This window comes from Talpa occidentalis, unplaced genomic scaffold (genome assembly GCF_014898055.3).
Source record: "Talpa occidentalis isolate TD23 unplaced genomic scaffold, MPIMG_talOcc4v2.1, whole genome shotgun sequence".
Classification (NCBI taxonomy): Eukaryota; Metazoa; Chordata; class Mammalia; order Eulipotyphla; family Talpidae; genus Talpa; species Talpa occidentalis.
The window spans coordinates 72490850-72506649 of record NW_026555331.1 but is presented as its reverse complement, the minus strand read 5'-3'; the positions used below and the strand labels follow the sequence as shown (position 1 = coordinate 72506649).

Below are 15800 nucleotides of genomic sequence, written 5' to 3'. Positions count from 1 at the left end.
GTGAACCAGAGACACACTATGGGGGTGGGCAGGGAAAGAGGGATTGGGGTCAAAATAAGGGGGTTGCAATTGTATGGGGAATATAAAAATAAAATTTTTAAAAAATTTTAAAAAAAGATAAAAAATATTTTTCTTTCAAGTATTATAGAAAGAAAGGACACAGAACAATCAAAAAAGGAGCAAAAGACCTATAATAGCCATGTCTCCTATGGAGACATACAGAACTCCAAAGGCCCATGAAAAAATATTCAACATCACTCATTACCAAATAAATGCATATCAAAACCACAATGGGTTCTCACCACAAACTTGTGAGAATGGCTTATATCAAAAACAAAACAAAACAAGTGTTGGAGAGGGTGTGGAGAAATAGGACATTTATTCAACATTGCTGGAAGACAATAACTGGATGGTTTCTATCATTTTTAGACTACAAATAACCAAAGGAAGTAAACTACCAAACACAACAAAAAATATCTCAGACTCTGTTAAAAATATGATGGTTATCAAAGAGGACAGGTGTGGAGGAGAAAAGTGGGGGGTAGAGTGGGTAAATATGATGGTATAGTGGCACCTGAGCACTTGTGAAGGTAGGAATCTGTATACCTGAATTTACATAGTTTTATAAACAAATGGTAAATCAATAAAATAAGATTTTTAGGACTCCCTGGTGGTGCAAAGGGTTAAGACGCAACCTATGAAGCTATATACAGCCTCTGCAGCACGAGTTCGATCCCTGGCCGGCAAGGGAGCAACCCACATGGTGCAGCTGACCTCTCCTGACTCACCCGCTGCTCCCCTCAGCAGTGTACTTCAGTCAATCTACCTGTTCTGTTCCCCACTCTGTCTCTGATGAATCCTCTCACTCCCACACCTCTGGCCTATACCCCCATTCTTGTATGCATAAATAAATACTTAAAAAAATTAAAAAATAAGAATTTTTTTTAAAAAAGGACACAGAAGAACAGATCTGAAAAAAGAACAACACAGAGAAATATGAGGAAGAAAAGAGACCCCAGATGTGGTGGAAAGCACTCTGAGAAGACTGGGAATCTGCTCACCCCTACTTCTTTTTAGCCTCATCATCATCACTACGGATGTGAGTCTCTTGGTCATATCTGCTATAGCTTTCATGTGCCAAGTTCCCATCATTGAGTGCTAGCATTCAGGAGTCCCTAACATGTTACAGGGCACACCTGCACTTGTCAGATGCCACACTAAACACGTAAATGGGTGTTCCAGTATCCTGTACCCACACTCCTTCTGGATAAAAGATTGCTTACATAAAGAGACTCCTGTCACTAACACTTAAAAACCATTGTGGAAAAAGATATCAAGAGGTTGAGGACATAGAAGAAGTAAGTCAAGGAGAGCTTGTTAATTTTATACAAATTATATGATGGTAGAATGGCAAGGTTCACTGTTTTCCTTTAGTATCACAATGATGTGAAATACTCAGACAAGAGTTTAGCAATTTATTAATTACATGTTAAAATAGAACAAATGCATTATTTCAATAATATCAAATTTCTGAGTCTTAAGTGAATTTCATTTTTCTTTACCTCTTTTAAATGAAACAGAAAAGCAAAAAATGTAGTGGAATGAAATATGATACTAAGAAATCTCAATTGATTTCCTCTATAATCTGACTAAGAAATTTTTTTACAAAGATCAAAATAGCATTTTTTTCTCCTCTCTCATCACTGGTCTTCAATATAATAATGGAAGTCCCACCCAGAACAACAAGGCCAAAGAAATATATACAAGGAATTCAAATAGGGAAATAAGAAGTAAAACTATCACTACTTGCAAACGATATGAAAATATACATAGAGAACCCCAAAAACTCCACAGAAAAACTAATCAAAATAATCAACCAGTTTAGTAAAGTAGCAGGATAAAAAATCAACACAAAAATCTGTAGCCTTCCTATATACAAACAATCAAACCTGCAGAAGAAATCAAGAAAACCACCCTTTTATAATTGAAACAAAAAAAAAAAATCAATTACTTTGGAATACACCTAACAAAAGAGGCAAAGGATCTATACAAAGAAAATTACAAAACATTGTTAAAAGAAACAGAAGAAGACACAAAGAAATGGAAAGATATCCCCTGCTCATAGATTGGGAAAATTAACATTATTAAAATAGCCATCCTACCAAAAGCCATTTACAGATTCAATGCTATTTCAATGACATTCTTCAAAGAAACAGAACAAATACTGATGAAATTCATGATGAAATTGTGAATAGCCAAAGCCCTACTGATGAAAACAACGGAGAATAGAGGTATTATTTTTCCAAACTTCAAACTACATTACAAAGCCATAATAATTAAAAGAGTATGGCACTGGAATAAAAACATACACACAGACAAATAAAATCAAATAGAGAGCCCAGAAATAAAGCCACACTTATATGGACAACTAATCTTTGTCAAGGAGCAAAGAACATGCAATGGAACATGGACAGTTTGTTCAATAAATGGTGCTGGGAAAACTGGACCACCACATGCAAAAGAATAAACTAGACCACTGCCTCACACCATGCACAAAAATCAACTCAAAATGGGTAAAAGATATGGACATAAGACCTGAAACCATAAAATATATAGAAGAAAATACAGTTAAAACACTACTAGACATAATCTCAGTAACATCTTTAAAGACTCATCCCCCAAAGCAAAGAAAGTGAAGGAAAAGATTATCACCTGGGATTACATCAAACTGAAAAGCTTCTGTACAGTAAAGGTGACATTAACCAAAACAAAGAGATACCCCACTGACTGGTAAGAAATCTTTGCCCTCCATACAACTGATAAGGGGCTGATCACAAAGATATACAAATAACTCACATGACTCAACAAAAACAAAGTAAACAATCCCTTCAAGAAATGGGCAGAAGAACTTAAAAGACACTTCTCCAAAGAGAAAATGCAAGTACCCAACAGGCATATGAAAAAATGCTCAACATCCCTTATAATCAGGAAAATTGAAATATAAACCACACTGAGATACCACCTTACACCAGTGAGAATGGCACATATCAAAAAACTAACAACAAATGTTGGCAAGGATGTGGTGAAAAAGGAACTCTCCTACATTGCTGGTGGGAGGACAAACTAGTCCAACTCTGTGTGGAAAGCTGTATGTCTACTAAAAATGGAGCTACCATCGACCCAGCAATTCCACTCCTAGGGATTTACCCAAAGGACACAAAAACAATGATTCAGAAAAACATCTGTATTCCTATGTTTATTGCAGCACTATTTGTAATAGGTATGCTATGTAAACAACCCAAATGCCCAAAAATAGATGACTGGATCAAGAAAATGTGTTATATATACACAACAGAAGACTATTCAGCAATCAAAAAAGATATACTCATGCCATTTGCTGAATTATGGATGGAGCTAGAATGAATTATGCTAAGTGAAATAAGTCAGAAGGAAAAAGAAAAATATCGGATGGTTTCACTTATAGGAGGAATATAGGGAAACCAAATAAGACATCAGGGAAAAAAAAAGAATAATACAAAACAAAACAAGAACAAACAAACAATTATAAACCAGAAACTTCCTGCAGGGGAGGAGGACGGAGAGGGATTGAGGGAGGGAAGGCGGAGCACAGGGGACTATGGTGATGATGCATGGGTGCATTGGTGAAGGAAATTCTGTGGGGACTACACTGGGGTGGGGGGAAGCAAACATTGTTTAAAAATGACAATGATGTAAAAAAATATATAAATAAAAAGAAAATTTCTTAAAAATAGCATTTTTTTCTTTCCTTCTGAAAGTCCTTGAGAAATGTCTATCATTTGTCATACAAATTATCTGTAATGATTATTGAACATACTAATTTTTTTGTATCTGAAACATATTTGTAACATTCATCTGAATAATGGCAAGATCACATTTTAAATTAGGGTTAGAAGACTGATAAAAGCAGAATCCATCACTTATAAGGCCTAAAGATCACAAAGAACACCATACCTGGCAACAAAGGAACAAATTTATAAAAGAGTTCTATGGATTTATGTCTACATTCTGTCTGGGGTCTCCCACAATGGGCTAAAAGCCACTGGACGAGATTCAGCAAACACAATGGCTCCGCAGAAGGAAATCCTCTATATGGAGATAACACATCATAATTAATAAATGCTGCAACACTGAACATTTAACTGACCCCAGACTACAGAAATCAGAGATTCAATTTTGCCACACTAGTACATTGTATAAACCTCACTAAGAGGCATTCAATTTGTTAGTAATGTATTATCATTAGAATGCAATCAAAATGTTATAGGTTAAATCAATCCTAATTGCTCCTTACCTTCATTCATTTGTTTTTTTACCAAGAAAAATTTAAAAGCATTTCTTAAAAGAACAGCACCAAGTATTTTCATGTTTATTTTTCAAAGTACCTTAAAACAAAAGGGGGGTTGAAATCTAAAGTGGTGTTCCTCAAATTGTGGCCCCCAGACTAACTACATCAACATCATCTGTGAATTGGGCAGAAAGGCAAAATCTGGGCCTCGTCTTCCTCAGATCTACTGAAACAAATTTTGAGGGCAGGCCCAGCAACCTATGCTTTAACTACACCTCTAAGGAATCCTGATGCATGCTCAATTAATGGTAGAACATGAAAGAATCAATTTTAAACAACAGAGGAAATATCCAGTTTACGTTGAGTCAATGCTTCTGCAAAAATGTTGCCAATAGCAGAAACCAGAGTGCCCTAGGACTGAGTGCAGAGGCCCAGAAGGACTGAAGTACAACATCCCCTCATCCTGTCTGAGAACGAAACCTGCTACGGTAGAAATGAGAACAAAGACTGGAAACAACTGGTTAATAATCAAGCCTTGATTTTGAGCAGCTTCATTTCAAAATTCTATCATGACATGTGTATCAAAATCTTACCACTTTGATGTTTCAGTTCTTACTGATTTCAAGTTATTATCTATTAGTTCATAAATGCTCTAGTCAAATAATTCCACATCAAATTTTTATTCAAAATTAGTGCAGGTAAAAAAGTGTCTTAGTTACAAAACTAATTTTGAAATTGAGTCCACTATCCCAATCAAGGTCAAACTTGTAACTTGAACTAAGCATTTTCAAACATAAAGCTTTCAAACTTCTTTGGAAATTCCTTGTATAGAAAATGAATTCTTTATTACTTCCACACATTCCTCCTAGATTCTCCTTTATTAGCTGAAAATCAGTTTTATGTCAGGAAAATAATGGAAAAGAAAGTCGTATCACCTACCGTGGCGTACGACGTTTTATGGCAGTGTTTAAAGAAATGTGCTTCTTTTCAATAATGCGGCTTAGGTGGTCAATGGTGTCACAACATTGTTGAATTGTACCTGTATTCAAATATAAAAATATATTTTCAAAGATCTAAAACTGACTATTCACAAGTTAGTATTATAAGTTTATTGGCTTAGCTTTTAAATTTTAAAGATCATTTTACAAGAGAGTTGATATCTTCTCACCCCTCAAAATACAAATTATTCTATGTCCAAAAACAAAACCTGTATTTAAGAGTGCAGGACAACATGGTTTCCATGCATACATTCACATTCACACACACAGCAGTACCACATTTCAAGGGAAACTGTCCATCTGCTCCCTTAGTAAAAGCACAGTCTCACCTAACAGGTTTGAGATGAGAGACTTTGCAGTAACACAAAGCCCACTTACTGACCAAAACTTGTATACCTCAATTTAAGGCTAGTCATTCATACATCTAGGTATGTAAGCTAAAGTATAAATGCTACAATGACGCAAGCCAGCTTCCATGAAGACACAAAATGTGAAAATGTGTAGGTTATAAATGGTAAAGAAAGCTGAAAAAATAACTATTTACCATGTGGTAAATGTCTCTGAATTCACTAGCAACAATTTAGAAAGTAGAAAATAGGTCTCTTTACAAGATTATGGAAAGTAATTTTGGTCATACTTTTTTTTTAATATTTATTTATTTATGAATACAAGAACTGGGGTACAGGACAAAGGTGTGGAGCGTGAGAGGATTCACCAGACACAGAATGGGGAATAGAACAGGCACACTGACTGAAATACACTGCTGAGGGGGGCAGTTGGCAAGTCAGGAGAGGTCTGCTGAGCCATGTGGCTGGGGATCAAACTCGCGCTGCAGTGGCTGCAGACAGCTTCATAGGTTGCATCTTAACCTCTTGTGCCAGGGAAGCCCAATTTTGGCCATAATTAAGAAATAGTAAGATTCTACACAATGAAGTCAGTAAAATCTGAGTTTAAAAAGAAATAATGAAAAGAAATTAAGCCACTAGAGGAGAACAGAAATAAAACAGTGAAATAATCCACAAATGCACAGGGTGATTTAGAAAAGGAACTTTACACAACTTATTTTGACTGCTGTTACTGAGAAATTGTTTTCTATGCTTTTTAAATATTACAGTAATTTTGAATAAAGTTTCACTTGTTGGGAAAGTTCACTAATATGGGATGCCAAGATAAAGCAACTTAAAGACAAGAACTAAATTTTAAATATTTTTGCCCACAGTAGGCTACCAACATGAAGGATAACACAGTTCAACCGATCTATTAAAAAAATAAACAGAGGGGCCTCCTGGTGGCGCAGGGATTAAAGAACTCAGCGCTATCCAGCTATCACAGCCACTGCAGCATGAGTTCAATTCCCAGCCAGGGAGCTAGCCCACAGAGTGCAGCAGACCTCTCCTGTCTCACCTGCTGCTCCCCTCGGCAGTATATTTCAGTAGATCCTCCTGTTCTGCTCCCCACTCAGTCTCTGGTGAATCCCCTCATCCTCGGCACCTCTGGCCTATACCCCAACTCTTGTATGCATAAAAATAAATAAAATCTTCAAAAAAAAATTCCATGATATTCCTAATTGCTTCTGAGTAGAATTATAAAAACTACTGTTTATTACTCTTTTAGCTACTTTAGCCCATTTCTGACTTAATTTCTTTTCTAAACTCAAATTTTACCGACTTAACATTCATGGTGGGTAGAATCTTACTATTTCTTAAGTATGGCCAAAATTACTTTCCATAATCTTGTAATGAGACCTACTTCCTACTTTCTAAATAACTACTAGTAAGTTCAGAGACATTTACCTCATCTCAATGGTTATTTTTTTAGCTTTCCTTACCATTTATAACCTATACATTTTCACATTTTGTGTCTTCATGGAAGCTGGCTTGCTTCATTGTAGCATCATAATAAAATTGTCCCACCTGCTCTGTGAAGAATCTCTGACCTACCAGGAGGTAACCTCAGTGGCCACCAAAGGTTGATGGGGAATCTACTTGAGGAGGAGGACATAGAACCTCTTACAAACTGGATATGATATTCTGGAGGTGCATATGTCCCCTTCCCATTTATCACCACAAAGGGCAGGCATAAGAAAATAATAAACCAGCTTATGAGAGATTATCTGAGGCTTGTCCTCTGAGTGGAAAAGTTCTCAAAAACTTGGCAAACAAGATGATATTCAAACAGAAAGCTTGGGTAAGACCTACCTAAGGATTTCTCATCTGCATGTGCTAAGGCCAGACTTTCCATATATGTAACCAAGGCTTCAAACACAAACTGTTCAACCAGAGACTCTTCTTCCCTGTAAAACAGAGAATACTGAGCTTCACCAAAGAAAACAATAAGGCAGAGATAATAAGAATATTATTAAAGAATGCACACATTAATTATATGTTTTTAAAAACGGATCAAATACTTTAAAATCTAAGACAACCAAGATACTTCTTAAACAAGAAAACTTCAAAAGCAAGCAAAGACTACATAAATCGAAAGGGCAATGCGGGCTTTTTCTCTGTACACTATACCCTTCCTCCTCTTTCATCTGTGGAAATTCTCAGAGCACATAACTTTAGAAGCACTGTTGTGCCACATTTCCACACACCTCATTAAAATTGAATGTAGTAGAAAAGAACAATGATACCACATTTATATTCTTTTGAATAATTTTTAACATTTGCAACCTATTCAAAAATAAGTCAACACCAACAGTAAAATTTATACAAGCACATCTCATACATGTAAATAATTAATCCAATCAATGATATCTGTGGACCATCTACTTATATAAAGTCATAGGGAGACCAATGACAAAGACCAGATCTCTTACGGAAAAACGAGTTCCTTAGTAACCAAGACAGCAAGTCATTAAATACAAAACAACAAATATAGGTATTAAATCTCATAGGAATTCAGAGAAAACTATGAGTCAGTAATTCTAATTGTGCCATGAATCATGGCACCACCCAGTGCAGAAAGGAGCAGCTTCCTAGAACAAACAGAATTCAACAAGATACTGGAGAACTGAAATGAATTACAACACTAATGGCAAACTGCTATTTAGGATTACTATCTTTTCTTTTCTTTTTTTTTAATTTGAATCCCAGGAGGGGTAGGGTGTCTCAGATTTCCATAAACCCATTCTACCCCAGTCATGCATACCGAGATTTGACACCAAAAATTAAAGGTATTGCCAAAAATGTATGGTATGAGCAAAAATATGGAAGCAAAATGGAAAACAGGTCATTAAGCAAACCAGCAAAACTAGAAGTAATTTGTGATAAAACTACAGGAGCTGACTGTTGCAAGATGGGGAGTTGCAAGATAGGGACCTCAAGATACGCCAGTGGAACAGAGAGAGGGTGAGGTCTGCAGATGCAGGTGAGCAGAAAAGTGTATGCAGAGCGAGGCCCCCACACCCACCCACAATCTGGAATCGAGTAGACGCCACTGGGCAGGATCTTCCAACAGGGGGAACAGTGAGCACCAGGAGTGAGCGCAGCCCCTGCACCATTGTTGCAAGATGGGAAGTTACAAGACAGGGACCTCACATTAGCCCCATGAAAATGAGAGAGGGAAGGCTCTGCAAAGGAAGTCAGGGACCCCACAATGCCCCTCTGGAACTGAATAAACACAGAAGGTGGGGTTCTTCAGGGACAGCACCCATCAACATATCCACAGCATCATTGCCCTTGTGGAGTTTAGTGTAACAGTGCTGGACTTGGTCTGGCCACCAGTTCCTGACAACCCAGAAGGAGCACACCAAAAAGATTCCTGCCAGTACCAGCAGCACAGTGTCCCAAAGCATAGAACAAATTAGAAAACAAACAACAGGGAGAAGGAAAAATACAAATAACCAAGCAAGCCCTCAGGGGAAGGTCAATAGAACTCAACAACAATGACATGGAAGAACTTCTTTGCCTGCCAGATAGAAAATTTAAAATCATCATGATTAAAAATTATAAAGATAACGAAAAGGAAAAGAATGATATGAGAAAAATAATTAATGAACTGAAGAATGAAATTGAGTCCCTGAAGAAGGAAATGAAAGAAATGCAGGAGATTAAAAGTTTAATGGAGGGGGCCTCCGCTGGTGGCGCAGCGGTTGAGCGCTGGGCTGCAAAGCTGCCTGCAGCCTCTGCAGCACCGGTTCAATCCCTGGCCGCTGGTGAGGGTCCCACATGGCACGCAGATCTCTCCTGCCATGCCTGCTGCTCCCCTCAACAGTGTATTTCGTCAGTCTGCCTGTTCTGTTCCCGGCTCTGGCTCTGGTGAATTCTCTCACGCTACCTCGCTTTTGACTGTACCCAGTGCTTGTATAAATAAATAAATAAATCTTAAAAAAAAAAGTTTAATAGAGGGGGCCTCCCTGGTAGTGCAGGCGGTTGAGCACAGCACTGTAAAGCTGTCCGCAGCCTCTGCAGTGTGGGTTTGATCCTGACCAGCCTGGGAGATACCCACATGGTGCAGCAGACCTCTCCTGTCTCACCCGCTGCTCACCTAGCAGTGTATTTCAGTCAGTTTGCCAGTTCTGTTCTGTGCTCTGTCTCTGGTGAATCCTCTCACCCTCCCACACATCTGGCCTGTACCCCGGGTCTTGTATACATGAATAAATAAATCTTAAAAAAAAAGTTTAATGGAGGAACTAAAAAATTCTGAGAAAAGCAACGAAAACAGAACTGATAAAATGGAAGAATAGATCAGTACTCTCAGAGATACAGAAATAAAGAGCCAAGAAAGAAAAGGAAAGAGAAGCACAAAAGAAAAAGAATGAAGAAACACTTCGAGAACTATCCGACACCATGAAGAAAGGAAATAAAAGAGTTACAAGAATCCCAGAAAGTGAGGAGAGAGGCCAAGGAACCAAGAAACTATTCAAGGAGATAATCGAAGAGAACTTCCCAAGCATGAAGAAGGGGATAAAAACAGACATACAAAAAGTGAGAAGAACACCAAATAACCACAATGAAAAGAAAACTATATTAAGACACATAACATAATAGTAAAGATTTCAACAGTCCAAGGCAAGGAAAAAATAGTGAAGCTCACTGGGGAAAGAAAAAGATAACCTATAAAGGAAAACCAATTAGGCCGATATCAGACTTCTAAGAAACACTACAGGCAAAAAGAAAATGAAGTAATATATTCAACAAACTCCAGGACAAAAATGCCAACCAAGAATACTACACCCTGGGCCTCCCAGGTGGCGCAGCGGTTGAGCGCTGGGTTGCAAAGCTGCCTGCAGCCTCTGCAGCGCCGGTTCGATCCCCGGCTGCTCCCCGGCCACCGGAGGAGGGTCCCGCATGGCACGCGGACCTCGCCTGCAGCCCGCTGCTCCCCTCAGCAGTGTGCTTCGGTCCTTCTGCCTGCTCTGCTCCCCACTCTGGCTCTGGTGAATTCTCTCACCCTCCCGCGCTTCTGAATGTACCCAATGCGTGTATAAAATAAATAAATCTTTTTTTAAAAAAAAAAAGAATACTATACCCTACAAAGCTATCTTTCCTCTATGAAGAAAAAATAAGGACTGTCTCAGACAAACAGAAACTCCAGAAATTCATTACAACTAAACTCCTACTCCAAAAAATACTACAAAAAATGCCCTAACGTCAATGAGTAAGAAGAGAATAGGCAAGGAATAAAATCACAAAAACACAAAGTGGCAAATACAGATGCCAATATATCAATATTATCTCCAAATGTAAATGGACTAAACTCATCAATAAAAAGACACAGAGTTGGGCCTCCCTGGTGGTGCAGGCGGTTGAGTGCAGTGCTGTGAGGCTGTTCGCAGCCTCTGCAGTGCCGGTTTGATCCCCGCGGGCCTCGGAGCAACCCACCTGGCGAGCAGACCTCTCCTGTCTCGCCCACTGCTCCCCTCAGCAGTGTATTTTGTCAGTCTGTCTGGTCTGTTCCCCACTCTGTCTCTGGCGAATCCTCTCACCCTTCTGCGCATCTGGATTGTACCCCAGCTCTTGTATAAATAAAATAAATCTTTAAAAAAAAAAAAAAGATACAGAGTAGCAGGTTGGATCAAAAAACAAAATCCAACCTTCTGCTGTTTCCAGGACACACATTTAACTACAAAAGGTAAATACAGACTGAAAGTAAAAGGTTGGAAAACAATCCTACAAGCAAATGGAACAAAAAAGAAGGCAGGAACATCTATACTTGTATCAGATGAAATAGACTTCAAACTAAAAAAGGGGAAGAGACACAGACACTACATTATGATTAAGGGGACATACACCAGGAAGATATAACACTCATTATCATATACTCACCAAATGAAGTAGCACCAAAATATATGACAATTGCTATCAGATCTGAAAACAGACATTAGTGAAAATACATATATAGTGGGAGACTTCAGCACCCCACTCTCACCAATGGACAGATCAACAAGACAAAAAACAAACAAGGGACCATAGTAATGGTGCACAGGTGAATTGGTGGCAGAAATTCTATGGGGACTATACCTGAGAAAAAAAAATCAAACATTGTGGGAAAAAAAAAAAAAGAATGATTTAAAACATATTTGAATAAATAAATTATTTTTTAAAAAATCACTACAGGAGCTAGGGCTAAAATGTAGAAGCTTTAGAAGGCCAACATTATATATAATGGTTTTTACCTCAGGCACAAGTATCAGCTAAAGTAGATAAAAAAAGAAACGACATGACAGACAATCCTCTGAAACTGCGCTCCCTATACAACATAACTCATTAGAATGCAGAAAGGAAACATCAGGCTTGTATTTATATTACTCATTATGCAAGTTTTAAAAAATTATTTCTCATGCACATTTTCTCAAAAAGCCATTTGGGATGTGGTCCAATAAATGAGATACTGAAGAAAGAGACAGAGGAAAAGGAAATCAAAGATAATCACAAGAAAGAAGAGAAAGGTGCACCGATGAGAAGAATCAGAGACACAGACAAGGAAGGGATTAGGAAGCCAAGAATAGAGCTGCTGAGAGCTGTCTCCATCAAGATACTACAGGGTAGGCTTTCAACCTAGAGAGAAGGTCTATTCTAAGTTTTCATAACTTAGTCTACCATAATGATGGACTTGACATTCTTCTCCCATCCATATTTGCTTTCTAGACTGTGTACATTTACCCAACAAGATAAGTTTACTTTGACCTCCTAACAGATGGGGGAAGGCCACTGGAAACTGAGAAGGAGAAATTAAAGGGTAGTTCACACTCTCTGATGATTATTTCTTCTAAATGTTAGCTGCTAGCCAACTTCGCAATTCTGGAGAGCTCTGCTTCCCAGGACTAACAATGGACATTGTCAATCTAATTTCTTGAAATGGGCTCCTGTAATCTCTTAGGGAAGAACGAAACCTGTCTCCACCCAGCCAAGTCTCCCAGGATCCTTCTGCTACCAGTGAAAACAGTAACCCTTCACTATACAGCTGTGTTTCTAATTCCTATCTGCTTTCCAAAATGCAAAAAGCATACTGTTTAGGGCACATACACAGATAAAGAAATTACAAAAAAGGCAAGAAAACAACTAACATAATGGGGAGGAGAATGATTACCACAGGATAGGGGAGGTTCTAAAATATTGATAATGTTCTATTTCTTAAACTAGTTATTGGGCTTCAGGAACTATATTATTACTATTCTAAAAGCTTTATACATATGTTTTACACAATATTGTACATATATGTTTCACAATTTAAAATTTTCTTGAAAATATTAGTGTAATGTTGGCTTCATAGAACGTGTTTGGTATTATCCCTTACTTCTCAATTTTTTGGAAGAGTTTGTGGAGGATAGGCACTAATTTGTTTCTTAATGTTTGGTAGAATTCATTTGTAAATCCATCAGGTCCTGGGCTTCTGTTTTTGGGGAGGTTTTTGATTATCATTTCAATTTCGCTGCTTGTAATTGGTCTGTTTAGGTGTTCTATTTCTTCTTTATCTAGCTTTGGGTGATTGTAGAGTTGTAGGAATTTGTCCATCTCCTCTAGATTGTTGAACTTGTTTCCATATAACTGTTCATAGTAGTTACTGATAATTCTTTTGATTTCTGCTGTGTCCGTTGTGATTTCTCCTCTTTCATTGATGATCCTGTTTATTTGTGCTTTCTCCCTTTTTTCCTTTGTGAGCCTGGCTAGAGGTTTGTCTATTTTATTGATTTTTTTCAAAGAACCAACTCTTGGTTTCATTGATCATTTGGATTGTTTTTTTTTAGTTTCAATTTCATTTATTTCTGCTTTGGTTTTTATTATTTCTTTTCTTCTACTGGTTTTGGGGTTTTTTTGTTGTTCTTTTTCTAGATCTTTGAGCTTCGAGATTAGGTTGTTTCTTTGAGTTCTTTCTTGTTTCTTGATGTGAGCTTCTATTGCTATATATTTTCCTCTTATTACTGCTTTTGCTGCATCCCATACCAAAACCGAACAAGGACAATACAAAAAAGGAAAACTACAGGCCAATCTCCCTAATGAACACTGATGCAAAAATCCTCAGTAAAATTTTAGCTATCAGAATCCAACAATGTATCCATAAGATAATTCACCAGGACCAAGTAGGATTCATTTCAGGGACAAAAGGATGGTTCAACATCCGAAAATCAATCAACGTTATCCAACACATCAACAAAAAGAAATATAAAAACCATATGATAATATCAATAGATGCTGAGAAAGCTTTCGACAAAGTGCAACACCCATTCATGATAAAAGTCCTTGAAATTCTTGGGATACAAGGAACATACCTCAACATCATAAAGGCCATCTATGACAAGCCAACAGCCAGTATCATTCTCAATGGTGAAAAGCTGAAAGCAATTCCATTAAGATCTGGAACAAGACAAGGATGTCCACTCTCACCACTGCTTTTCAATATAATACTGGAAGTCCTAGCCAGAGTAATAAGACAAAAGAAAGACATACAAGGAATCCAAATAGGAAAAGAAGAAGTCAAACTATCACTATTTGCAGATGATATGATAATATACATAGAGAACCCCAAAAACTCCACAGAAAAACTAATTCAACTCATCAATCAGTTCAGGAAAGTGGAGGGATACAAAATCAACACGCAAAAGTCAGTAGCCTTCCTATACACAAACAATAAATCTGAAGAAGAAGAAATAAAAAAAAAACATCCCTTTTATAATTGAAACAAAAAAATCAAATATTTGGGAATAAATCTAACAAAAGAGGTAAAGGACCTATACAAAGAAAACTATAAAACACTGTTAAAAGAAATAGAAGAAGACACAAAGAAATGGAAAGACATCCCCTGTTCATGGATTGGAAGAATAAACATTATTAAAATGGCCATCCTTCCAAAAGCAATATACAGATTCAATGCTATTCCAATCAAAATTTCAATGTCATTCTTCAAAGAAATAGAACAATTAATGATGAAATTCATATGGAATCACAAAAAACCCCGAATAGCCAAAGCTCTCCTGAAAAAAAAAGAAGGGAATGGAGGCATCACACGCCCAGACTTCAAACTATACTACAAAGCCATAATCTTCAAAACCGCATGGTATTGGAACAAGAACAGACATTCAGACCAATGGAATCGAACAGAAAATCCAGAAATAAACACACAGATTTATGGTCAACTAATCTTTGAAAAAGGAGCAAAGACTATGAATTGGAGCAAAGAAAGTTTGTTCAATAAATGGTGCTGGGAAAACTGGGTCGCTACATGCAAAAGAATGAAGCTTGACCACTACCTCACACCATGCACAAAAATCAACTCAAAATGGATTAAAGAACTAGACATAAGTCCTGAAACCATAAAATACATAGAAGGAAATATAGGCGAAACACTACGTGATTTGCACATCAAAGACATCTTTACAGACACATCACCCAAAGCAGTGATAGTGAAGGCAAAGATAAACAGCTGGGACTACATCAAATTAAAGAGCTTCTGCACAGCAAAAGAGACAATAACAAAAACAAAGAGAAACCCCACCAACTGGGAGAACATTTTTGCACACAACACTGATGATAAAGGACTGATCACAAAAACCTGAAAAGAGCTGATGAGACTCAACAACAACAAAGAAAATAATCCAGTGAAAAAATGGGCAGAAGAACTAAAAAGAAACTTCTCTGAAGAGGAAATGCAAATGGCCAACAGGCATCTGAAAAAATGTTCAACATCATGTGTAATCAGGGAAATGCAAATCAAAACTACCATGAGATACCATCTTACACCAGTGAGAATGGCACATATTAAAAAAACTAGCAACAACAAATGTTGGCGAGGGTGTGGAGAAAAAGGAACTCTTCTGCATTGTTGGTGGGAGTGCAAACTGGTCCAACCACTATGGAGAGCTGTGTGGAGATTTCTGGACCTACTAAAAATAGAGCTTCCATATGATCCAGCAATTCCACTCCTAGGTATTTACCCAAAGGACACAGAAACATCAATTCCAAAGAACACCTGCACCCCTATGTTTATAGCAGCACTGTTTACAATAGCTAAGCTTTGGAAACAGCCCAAATGCC

The 15800-nt window shown here is 37.5% G+C and overlaps 1 protein-coding gene across 1 annotated transcript in view; it reads right to left on the bottom strand.

The window, feature by feature from the left end:
* Window positions 1-15800, bottom strand: part of PRKDC (protein kinase, DNA-activated, catalytic subunit) — a 250915-nt gene that overhangs the window by 194676 nt on the left and 40439 nt on the right. The window contains exons 28-30 of the mRNA XM_037506810.2: window positions 7524-7618; window positions 5267-5366; window positions 3994-4127 (exon numbers count right to left, since the gene is read on the bottom strand). Coding sequence (XP_037362707.1) covers window positions 3994-4127; window positions 5267-5366; window positions 7524-7618 — 329 coding nt within the window. The remainder of the gene's footprint in view (window positions 1-3993; window positions 4128-5266; window positions 5367-7523; window positions 7619-15800) is intronic.